The 12,005-nt window shown below is 45.6% G+C and overlaps 1 protein-coding gene across 1 annotated transcript; it reads left to right on the plus strand.

Annotated features, from left to right (window-relative positions):
• The first annotated feature begins 2,427 nt into the window (after window positions 1-2,427).
• LOC144102178 (uncharacterized) lies at window positions 2,428-10,218 on the plus strand. Its single transcript, XM_077635491.1, has 5 exons — window positions 2,428-2,466; window positions 2,550-2,565; window positions 3,851-3,951; window positions 6,955-7,284; window positions 10,059-10,218. The coding sequence occupies exons 4-5, from the start codon at window positions 7,079-7,081 to the stop codon at window positions 10,216-10,218; spliced, it is 366 nt and encodes a 121-aa protein (XP_077491617.1). The 5' UTR covers window positions 2,428-2,466; window positions 2,550-2,565; window positions 3,851-3,951; window positions 6,955-7,078.
• Window positions 10,219-12,005: the final 1,787 nt, after the last annotated feature.

Genomic DNA, 12,005 nt, shown 5'->3' on the forward strand with positions numbered 1-12,005 from the left:
TGGAAATTCATCGCAGTTCGCAAATTTTGTCGCACTATCGTACAACTGTTCCACAAAAGACGATGAGAACATTGAGGTTGCGGATTGAAAGTGCAAAGAGTTAGTACATAACATCGTGTGTTCGGGCTTGCAATCGAGACGCGTTTCAATAGCCTTGATTAACGGTGAGCTTTTGTTTCAGGCCGCTACTCACAGGGAATGGTCTTGCCAGAGTCATTTTTTTCCACCATGAGAATGAAGAGTAGTAAGTGATGCACAATTTTTTTACTCCTACAGTGACTTACACCAGTTACATTCATTTAGATGACCAAATCGCTCTGACCTGCAGATTAGGCATGCTCTGCGATATCCTTACCGGCGCCCTATGATAAAGCATATTAAATACCGTGCTGCTTAAAACCAGCGCGCATTCCTATTGAAAAATCTCGCATATATGTGTTAAATGTGTCTCATATATACGCAATTATTGGATATGTGTACACATATATGCTCGTATGTATACGTGCTCATATGGCATACGTGTTACTCAACACGTATGGCGAAACACATATATACGGGTGATACGTGCCTCATATGTACGCTATTGGATATGTGTCACCCCCGTCCCTCGTATATACGAGGGCCACGTAACCTTCGTACAGATACGAGGGCCTCGACATGGGGATACAATGGCCTTGCAACACGTACTCTGGTGCACAGTTAATAGCTCTGAATATGTAGGCTACCTGAATGAGCTTGCAACCCTTCAGTGCAGCAAATGATGCATCCCAGCCCTAAATACTAGGCTGCAGTCAATGAAATAATTTTTCTTGCTGCCTTTATTTTATCATTTTTATCTGACTACAGTCATTCACTACAGGGGCAGGTGCAGGCGATGATTACTTGATGTCCCTCAGCATGTCCGCCAGGTAGCAATTCAAGTGCTCTGCGCATTTTCTCATCCTCGGCAGCTTGTGCAGCTTTGATGTATGCATCACATGCATCTGAAAGAGTATTAATCATGACAAAATTGAAGACATGCAGGTGCTGCAAAATAAAGGTATTTAAGTCATGCACACTTAAATAAACAAATGTCTTTGTCAGTCAGGAAATGTACCTAAATAAAAAAGGCTTACTGCCCACAGCTGCTAGTTTTTTGGGCTCATCCGAGGCTTCTGCATGGCACCAGTCTTAAGGAATTGCCGGCATACTGAGGTGGTGATGCTCCTTCCCTGAACGCTCTTTCCCGTAAGGCTCTTCGGGGAAGGAGCATCACCAGGAAGGAGCGTCACTTTTGTGGGGAACCCCACAAAAGTTTTGTGGCGTCCTTGCAAAACAAGAAGTCTCGACCTCGGGAAAGAAGCCAGCGCCACTGCTCTGCACTGACAATTTCCCTCCCGAGGTTGACCTGCAATAAAACAGCTGCACATATGCTTTGTATAAAGCCCTACAACAGATTGGGGAGAGAGTTATTATTTGCCACATTAAAGCTGCTAAAATCCTATTCCTCAGGACTCCTATATGTAACATTACGAAAATGGCAGTTTTCCTTGCAAACGCTACTAATGATAAAACATGACACATCGCTTTCTTCTTGCTCCTTGAGTTACTTCTGTGCGCTTAGGAAGTTTTCGCAGCGAATAGGAAAATTTGGGGGAATAAAGGACGTATACACTTCCGTTTCTATGATTACTGTGTTGGATTCCCAACTTCAGAAGATTTGAACTTCTTTTTGTTTTTCTTATTAGTTGTGTAAATACTTAACTTTTGTACATCCGCGCAAACTTAGAGCGTATAATATAGCACGCAGTTATAGCGTTGAGCCGAAACTACGCATATTAGCTCGACATGATGCTTCGCATTCATCCAGCTATTTCAAGAGCTCAATTTGTGTTTTTGTACGCTTGTCAGTAGAATTGACGCGCTAGCGTATCACGGTAGTTAGCAGCACATTGTCAATGATACTCTTGTTTAATATGTGGATGTCAAAAACTCAAACTAGAAACGAAATACTATGGGGCAAACTAATTTCATTACGTGTGCGAAATGCGATGGCATTATAATCAGCGAAATGTATCACAACGCCGGGTTTTTCCGTTATCAGGCTTCTGTTTGCGACTGTGAGCGTGGAGAAGGAGAGAGGGACCAGGTGTGGCACGTCACGTGACCTTATGATGTCATAACTGTCTAGACCAGTCAATTGATATTGATGACAGACCATAACGGCGAGTTTTTTTTCCCCGAATTTCAGAACAGACCATAAGGGCGGGTGTATTCCGTGACGTGGCTTCAAATCTTATTGCATTAATAAAGTGCAAATTTAATGGCTAGAAAATGACACCCCGGCTCCTCAGTTCGGCTGACTGTTTACTTAGATGTTCGTTAATCGTTTTTAGCAACCGATTTTCTAAAATTGTGCACATGAATAAAAAAAGTTTTCTTCCACAGGGCAGACAGGCACTTCGTCGAGTACTGAAGGCACTCATGGTAAGCCGTGCACGGCTACTGCATTTTTCGCACCCACGGTGGTTGCTCAGATTGCTTATTTCACCTTTTCTTTATTCTTACAGACGAAAACCTCAAAGTGTAAGTTGAATGAATTGAGAAAAGGATGGTTTCGATGCCTAAATGCTGGTACTAGTGCACGTCACATAGTATTAAACCTGCGTACAGCAGTGGTTTCATATACCATTTAGTGCTTTGTTTACTAAACAGTGAAATACTCTGCCCAACATCCATTTACAGCGGTGCTGTTTATCGGTTGAGCCTCGGTATTGGAGCCAGATCGCATTAATACGTACCGATCAGGAGACTCCTAGCAGAACGCTTCTGATTGATTCTCAGAACAGTGACGTCAACACTCAATGACCTCTCCGACATCTCTGATTGGTCCTCACAATTCGTGAAGTCATCACTCAGTGACGTCTTTGACGCCCTATGGACCCTATTCATATGACGTCACTTGCGCAGCCATGGAGATCAACAGCATGGCAGTCATATCGCGTCGCCACCTTATAGGGGAAGGGGGGGAGGGGTAATTTTGTTACCCGGTAAATATGATAATGAAAAAAATGCGCTCTCATAAAGCCCTCAATTCACAATTTTTTTACTATTAACATATCCCCTTCACTTCAGCCTCAATGTATGGTTATGTTGGCACCCTTCCGCGGTGGCTGAGCGACTTGGCGTAGAATCAAACCACGGCCGCGCCGGCTGTGTTTTGACGGAGGAAAATTGAAAATTCGTTTTTGGGGAAAGGAAATGGCGCAGTACCTGTCTCTCATATCGGCTGACACCTGAACCGCGCCGTAATAGAAGGGATAAAGGAGGGAGTGAAAGAAGAAAAGAAGAAAGAGGTGCCGTATTGGAGGGCTACGGAATAATTTCGACCACCTGGGGATCTTTAACGTGCACTGACATGACACAGCACACGGGCACCTTAGCGTTTCGTCTCCATCGAAACGCGGCCACCGCGGTCGGGTTCGAACCTTAATTGTATATTTCATAGTTTTGACGCCTTCCATAGCTCATTTCCTGTCAGTTTTCAACAATAACCAATATGTTATAAGAACACATCAAGCTCTGTTATCTACTGCTACACAGTTAATCTATTATTGCATCACCACTGCAATTTGACTCCAGTGTTCCTTTGAAGAACATCCGGTTATCTATATTATCCCGGAGACGTCCGATGCGGAGTCTTTTGCAAGCCGATTACAGCTCGTATTATTAATACCCACTTACCGAGATAGCAGTAATGAAGCTTGCGGGTGGGAACCTGGCCGGGTGTGTGAAAAGGGTAGCCGCTCTGACATCAGCTGTATCAAGACTTTTGTCAAGCCCTCGTACCGCCTTATCTTCTCATCCACAGGGATCATCAAAAAAGCGAGTTGTATTGCCTTATCGGGTGCGTCTTCGGAATCGTGGCGTGCCTCATCTCCATAGCCGTAATCCTCAGCGCGCTAACGGCAGGTAAGTTGCCTCCGAAGGTAAAATTGAAAATTGGTTTTTGGGGAAACTAAATGTCGCAGTATCTGTCTCCAATCTCGGCGGACACCTGAACCGCGCCGTAAAGGAAGGGATAAAGGAGGGTGTGAAAGAAGAAAGGAAGAAAGAGATGCCGTAGTGGAGGGCTCCGGAATAATTTCGACCACCTGGGGATCTTTAACGTGCACTAACATCGCACAGCACACGGGCGCCTTTGCGTTTCGCCTCCATCGAAACGCGGCCGCCGCAGTCGGGTTCGAACCCGGGAACTCCGGATCAGTAGCCGAGCACCCTCACCACTGAGCCACAAGCATTCGCCATTTTCAGGGTGCTCAATATTACAGATTGAAGCTCTTAGACGCCCGTTTCTGTATTGAGCAGCGTGCCTCAGCCTCGGCGTAACAGACTTAACTATGATGGTGGTGATGATGATTGGTTATAACTTATCAGGTAAGGAAAGACGCATCAACTTCCTCACTTCTTGGTGGACACGTCAACCCTGCCATAAGAAAGGGAAGGAAGGTGGGAATGAAAGAAGAAAGAGACAGAGGAACGCATCGGAGGATAAAAAGAGAGGGAACGCAGGGCTCAGCGGAGTAGTAAAGACTGCGATAGGGGAGGGAGTGCGAGGAGGAAGCGGGAGAGGAGGGCGCACTGGGAGCATCAGGAGGAAAGCGTAGACGGAACCAGCTGTGATGAAAAATTTTCTTCAATGCTCAAAGAGACAGTCTGGAGTTTGGGAGTCAGAAGATGACTCGCCGCGGTGGCTCAGGGGTTAGGGCGCTCGGCTACTGATCCGGAGTGCCCAGGTTCGAACCCGACCTCAGCAGCGGTATCGTAGTGGACTGAACCGGGTTCGAACCCGACCACGGCGGCTGCGTTTTTATGGAGGAAAAACGCTAAGGCGCCCGTCTGCTGTGCGATGTCAGTGCACGTTAAAGATCCCTAGGTGGCCGCAATTATTCCGGAGCCCTCCACTACGGCATCTCTCTCTTCCTTTCTTCTTTCACTCCCTCCTTTATCCCTTCCCTTACGGCGCGGTTCAGGTGTCCAACGATATATGAGACAGATACTGGGCAATTTCCTTTCCCGCCCAAAAAACCAATTATTATTATTAGTGGACTGACATTGACAGGTTAAATATCCCCAGGTAGTCGAAATTATTCCGGAGCACTCCACTACGGCATCTCTATCTTCCTTTCTTCTTTCACTCCCTCCTTTATCCCTTCCCTTACGGCGCGGTTCAGGTGTCCAACGATATATGAGACAGATACTGCGTAATTTCCTTTCCCGCCCAAAAAACAATTATTATTACTATCAGTGGACTGACATTGAAAGGTTAAATATCCCCAGGTAGTCGAAATTATTCCGGAGCCCTCCACTACGGCACCCCTTTATTCCTTTGTTCTTTCACTCCCTCCTTTATCCCTTCCCTTACGGCGCGGTTCAGGTGTCCGCCGAGATGTCATTTCCTGTCCCCAAAAACCAATTTTCATTTTTTTAGTCAGACGACCCCTCTACATGGTCAGTATCCTTAGTCCGGGACACCGCATGATGAATCTCCGTCTAGCTCCCGCTTTACCAGAGCCCTTTGGGACTCCAGTGTGAAGCAGTTGAGGAGGGCAGTCTCCCATGCCTTTCGGGTAAGGGTAGTGGAAGAAGGAAGGTGAGGATTCTGAGTACCCACACCACGCGAAAAATGTCGCAGATCTCTTCACAGTGCGGTCAGCCCCATCTATGTTCAAATCAAGTGTTTGACTAAGGCAGGACAGAGAAGAGCTCCTGTCTGCAGGCGCCGCAGAGTTCGCTCCTCCGCCTTACTCAGCCCCTTGGCAGGGGCCGGGTAGAGGCGGTGGCTGTCGCAATAATGCATTAAGATTTCGCGGAATCGCAGAAGCGGTTGATGAGCTTCTGAGCCAGGAGGGCTAGGATGAGGAGCCCGGCGAGCGCCAACCGAGCCATAGCAGCGCTACCTGTTGCGCCACTCCTGTACCTTTAAACTTCCTCTCTTTATATAATACTACGACGTAAAAAAGGTATCTAAACAGCTTTGCCTAAATTTCGCATTAGGGAGCATCGCTATCGGTATTTTTCGTGCGTGTATGTGTTTGATAAATGTGTTTGGTTATCAAACATATGAGCACATAAAATGGACACGAACCAACTCGCCCAAATTTCTGCTTTATTCAGTGTTTTGTAACCATCACAGTGAAAACAAAATTAACTAGAAGCGATCATCATAATCTTTTTCTGGGGACTTTGTCGACAGTGCTAACCCTTTTACATCGCCTGCGACACTAAAGGGAACAGGGCGACGAAACCTCAAAGTTTCTTGTTATCAGTGGTTTTTGTGGCTGTTATTGGCGAATAGAGTTAACATAGAAGTATCCTTTCGGCTAGTTTCTGATCGTTCATGCTAACTGCGCGGTCGCGAAGCACAAAAGAATGAGAGCTTTCAAACGGCATAGGCGCCCGTCCCGGTCGTTCTAGGTTCTAAGGAATTCAACAGGAAATGACATACTGACTCCAGACTCACTATATTAAAATTGCTAAAATACTAACTCCCAGCAGCAGACAAGCTCAAATCCACACCCTTTCCACCTTCTTTGCAAACCATAGTGTCAGCCATTTTGTAAACGCATCTTGATAGCGAGCCATTAAAAGACGAAACAAATACAGGGTGCACTAATCTGTCAACAGTGACCTTTCTAGATAACATGATTCTTACCGCTTTGCTGGCGGCTGCTGAGGCAGAATTTTGGCAATATTTATTTTTTAAGATCAGCGTAATGAGAAGTAACGAAATATTGTCCTTGCACATATTTCAATGCTTCCTTAATTAGTGAGCTGTTAAGTTTCCAACCCCTCTAGCACAAACATTATTGGTTGTATACCATGAGGGTAATGAAGAGTGTTACACAATTCCTTCCCTGTGCTTTACACCGCTGTCAATAGCGCAAAATGCCCGTTAACTCTTCTTCGTCGCAGGCTCACCTTATCTATACGACGAAGGCAACGCAACGCGGTCGGAGAAGTCGCGAGGCTCGGGCCAGGACAGAACAGATCCGCCGGTCGTGCTCGTCCGACCGGAAGTGAAAGTGGTAGTCCACCCATGGACCATATTGGAAACCGTGCAGTTCACGACGTCGACTGCTACTTCTACTATTACGACTACGCCGACGGACGCTACGACGCAGGCGTCTTCGTCGACGACGTCAACGACTGCGGCTTCGACGTCCAGCTCAACTACCACGACGTCGTCCATTACCACCACGACGACTACGGTGACACCAACGACCAAAATTGGGACCACGAAACGTAAGCGTTGTCGAAATTACGCCTTTGATTTGAAGCCCTGCCCCGCCGCGGTGGCTCAGTGGTTAGGGCGCTCCACTACTGATCCGGAGTTCCCGGGTTCGAACCCGACTGCGGCGGCTGCGTTTTTATGGCGGCAAAACGCTAAGGCGCCCGTGTGTTGTGTGATGTCAGTGCACGTTAAAGATCCCCAGGTGGTCGAAATTATTCCGGAGCCCTCCACTACGGCACCTATTCTTCCTTTCTTCTTTCACGCCCTCCTTTATCCCTTCCCTTACGGCGCTGTTCAGGTGTCCACAGATATATGAGACAGATATTGAGCCATTTGCTTTCCCCAAAAACCAATTATTATTATTAATTATTATAATTTGAAGCCTGATCACAGCAGCATTAAACGCTACTATGTAGAAAGCAGAATGTCTACAGAAGTTGACGAAAGAAAAGAAAGGGAAAAAAAGATGCCGCCACAGTCTGGAAGACGAACTAACGAGCGTTAGCTGCCGCCATCTTGGATTAATTAAAGATGCCATAAATTAATTACCATTATGGGACGATATCTTGGTTTTATAAGTGACATCACCAATCAATTTCCAATTGTATATATCGGCGACGTCACTGATCAATCACCAATTTGATATACTAATGACGTCACCAATCAATCACCATTTGGGTTGCTCTATCGATTTACTATGGGGGCCGCCGTATTGAATTCCTCGGACTTCGAAAATTTCACGCCGAAGGGAGGCGGTAGCAGACCCGAATAAATCGAGAAACGTGATGAGGAAGAGCTAACGCTCTTAAAAAACGACAGGTTACCAGCACCTAAGCTTAGACCATTTCACAGAAAGCTCTGTTATACAGCTGTGCAGCTCTACTGGGTTGGTTTGTATGCACGTGGCTGCAACCAGTTGGAACATGTTTTGCAAATATTTCCTTTTCCCTGATGTTCTTGTTCAGCAGAACCGAACGCATTTTTATTTGACAGTAATGCGAAGCTGTGCGAAGACTGACGCATGCACACTTACACAACATGTGCGTGCCGGTTCGGGCGCTTGCACTGAGCGTCGTTACCACTGCGTCATTACGCAATGTCTACTGTAGCCCGGTAACCATGCTTGTTTAGCATTACGTATCCTTCGACGAACATTCAGCGCTTCAACTGAAGGCTATACACGGCCTACTTCAAAGGTTTGTAACGTACTCTTATTATGGAATGCCGAGAAGCTCTATATAAACAAATGCAGCGGTATATTGCGCTTAAGCAAACGCGGTTCGCTCATAATGCGCGCATATAATTTCAGAGTGATGCTCGAGCGCGTTTTGCTCATTTCCAGTTAGCTGGGTCACACGGACCCAGTTACTCTGGCGACACTATCATGCCGATTTCAGTAGTTCGCAGCAAAGTTGCATTTCAGAAGTGAAGGGGCCAGATTCATTATCTTTCTGCGTTAAATCACTGCATATTACTGCAATAGCGTTAAAGGTCCCGTTCCGCGGAAAACCCGACATCGGCATCGTTTTGACTGGAAAGTCCTGATTGGTCGAGAGGGCAGTGACGTCGAAAAGCAGCTTCGCTGAGAAGGAAAAATGCGGTCAAGTGGAATCGAACCGCTGTCCTTTTGGATCGAGAGCAGAACACGCTATATCTCTCTCTACGCCCCTAGGGAAGGTTCTTTCAGTGGGATAACTGGAGGTCTTGTATACGGGCACCTCATACCAGACAGGTTAGTTACATTAAAGGAACATTTAAATAATTATGGTCAGTAATTAGCGTCATCCGTTAGCGTAGATGGTGATGTGTAATAAAGCAGTATGTGATGGCAACAAGCATGTCGACGTCTGCGAAACGCTACGTCAGTGGACCCTCAGTCTAAAGTAGAGGAACCTTTAATGCTACCGCGTCGTATTCTTAAGGCGAACTTAAGTGTCCTCCAAGTTTTTGTATCCCATATCCCAGTCCTTCAGTTCCTTGCTTGTAACCGTCGCCAGCTATTCTTTTCCCAGGAAGGGGGGGGGGGGGGGGATGTCAGATCAGCTTGCCGTATGGTCTCGCTAGTCTAGACACCGCGTGACAATGCGTCAGGTGCATAGGCGCTCTCTTTCGAGCTTTGCATTTAAAGTAACCGCAAGAATCTTCCTTGCGGATTGAGAACTTAGTTTCAGTCAGTGCGAGCTTTAATACAGTCAAGGACCGTTACCGCGCCGCTAGTTGGACTTTCAAGTTGGGCGTGTTGCTTAGCGTTTTCCTCGTCTGTTCAGATAGTCCCTGAGTCCTTATTGCTAATTCTTCGCAAGACGGCCTGGTACGTGCTAACTGAAAATTCTCAAACGTTTTCTGGTTACAGGACGAGCATGTTTAGCGATCTGGTATCTACGAACGATGTTAAATGTAGTGGGTCAAGATGGTTATTCTTTTCTGCACGTGCGCTCGCCTAGAATTATCTCATGGAACGATATAATGAAGAAATGATAGCAGTGATAAAAACAATGTGTTAATGACAAAGACGGAAACAAGCTGATAACAAGCTGATAACAAGTCAGGTAGCCTAATTTGCGTCTCTGTCCCGATATGCTGGGCTTCATTTATACCGCATGATCGTTTTCACCAAGTAGCCTAGGAGTAAATCTTTCTGCTAAAATCAAGGCGAGTGCAGCTTTCTTGAGGCCGGTATACAATGCTTCGTTTAATTCTCGGCCGTCGAAATAATTGCAGGGTCGGCGGTCGACGTCCAGAACCCACTACTCTGCACGGTGAGCGTTGAATTCGCGGCTGGCAGTGCACTTCCTGTGGACGGACTATGCGACTTCATCTTCTACGAGTCCTTCTACCTGAAGCTGCTCCCCGTCGGCTGGACGGACCCCGGGCTCGACCACTTCCTGGCAGTGGGAAAGCAAATGTCCGTCACCGGAATAGGCGCCTCTTTCTCTCCGGCGTGAGTGCGATGACTACCTCTTGTCGGTTGAAACCCCGCAGCCAAAACAAAAAATGAAATGTCATCCAGGGTTTACAGATTTTTTATTCAGATGATTTAAAGACCCTTACGGTCATTACATGAAGTATAGAAGACAAGAAGAACATAAATGAACAACAAATAATAAAAATGTGATGTGACCAACGCTACTGAAAGTTTCCACATTAGGAGTTCTATAATTCCATGCGTTCCCATAAAAAAAATTTGTGGAGCCAGTATGGAGCATATGAAGTCGGTATGGAGAGTATAAAATCAGGTACGGAAACTTACGGACACCATATGACGTCAACTACACAGTATGGAAATCGTATAGAAATCGTGGGAATGCTTATAGACTTCATATATATCCATAACTTATGGGCTTTATTTTTCCAGAATTCCATACGAGCGGCTCATATGGAACGTTTCACTAGAGAAAGCGACATTTTTCTAAATAATGCTTTAAGTGGCGAACAAAATGTTCATGGTTAGAAAATATGAAATTCCGTGGGGAAGCTTCTTCCAATGATGAATAGCCAGAAAAAGCAGTGAACCACGAGCTAAGTTAGTACGAGCGATAGGCACTTTTTTGTAGTTTTGAGGCACGGGAAAATGCGATTAACAGGGTTGATTTCGCAGCAGAAAAAGACCAGTGCGTATGTTAATACCTGTGTGAACACGACAACAGAAAATTCGATCTGCGTTTGTCCTGACAGCATAAATTGAGGGAACTGTGTTAATCTTGTAACGCTACATTTTCGCAAAAACATTTCTTGTGATTGGCAGACTGCTTTGTTTTAGAGTCACCATAATTTATTACATACGAGCGGCTCATATGGAACGTTTCACCAGAGAAAGCGACATTTTTCTAAATAATGCTTTAAGTGGCGAACAAAATGTTCATGGTTAGAAAATATGAAATTCCGTGGGGAAGCTTCTTCCAATGATGAATAGCCAGAAAACGCAGTGAACCACGAGCTAAGTTAGTACGAGCGATAGGCACTTTTTTGTAGTTTTGAGGCACGGGAAAATGCGATTAACAGGGTTGATATGCGCAGCAGAAAAAGACCAGTGCGTATGTTAATACCTGTGTGAACACGACAACAGAAAATTCGATCTGCGTTTGTCCTGACAGCATAAATTGAGGGAACTGTGTTAATCTTGTAACGCTACATTTTCGCAAAAACATTTCTTGTGATTGGCAGGACTGCTTTGTTTTAGAGTCACCCTAATTTATTATGTACGTCTGCTGGAGGTTTCAGACTAATAAAGTATGCATTCTATTTTGAGATGAACAGTGTTTTCCATGCCAAAATCCTTGTAGATGAGTTACATTATACAGTGCAGTATAAACATTTTCGCTCTTGAATCGCAAGAGTGATAATCACTGCTCCAACGGGTTGTCTCGAACCACATAATAGCATATTATCGAGAATGCATTCATACCCCGTTTACCACGTTTCGTATCCCTTAAGCTTGCCTAGACAGCACTCTATTGAGGCGGCAGCTTAAGTTTTCAGTTTTCAGTTTCCAGTTCGCTCGCATAATCTCCTAGATACAACTATCGTTTTAGAATTCTTCCGGCGTCGTGATTGCGCATAGTGGATGGAACTCTGTCGACTATTCTTGCTGTAGCCAGAGTTCCTGACATAGTACGAAAGATAGAGCAGACGCTAACTAAAGGCCAAAAACCAGCGCTGCAAAAAGGGCGACCCCTTTTCACAAGCATCCAATAACTGAGCCTATCGACAGCAATAGTAAACTGGGCACACA

The sequence above is a fragment of the Amblyomma americanum genome, chromosome 8 (assembly GCF_052857255.1).
Source record: "Amblyomma americanum isolate KBUSLIRL-KWMA chromosome 8, ASM5285725v1, whole genome shotgun sequence".
NCBI classification, from domain to species: Eukaryota; Metazoa; Arthropoda; class Arachnida; order Ixodida; family Ixodidae; genus Amblyomma; species Amblyomma americanum.

Bases quoted from the DNA above. Each gene is read 5' to 3' on its own strand.
- LOC144102178 (XM_077635491.1), top strand. From the start codon at position 7,079: ATGGACCATATTGGAAACCGTGCAGTTCACGACGTCGACTGCTACTTC. The intron at 7,285-10,058 runs GTAAGCGTTGTC...CGCGGCTGGCAG, and splicing joins CAAAATTGGGACCACGAAAC to TGCACTTCCTGTGGACGGAC.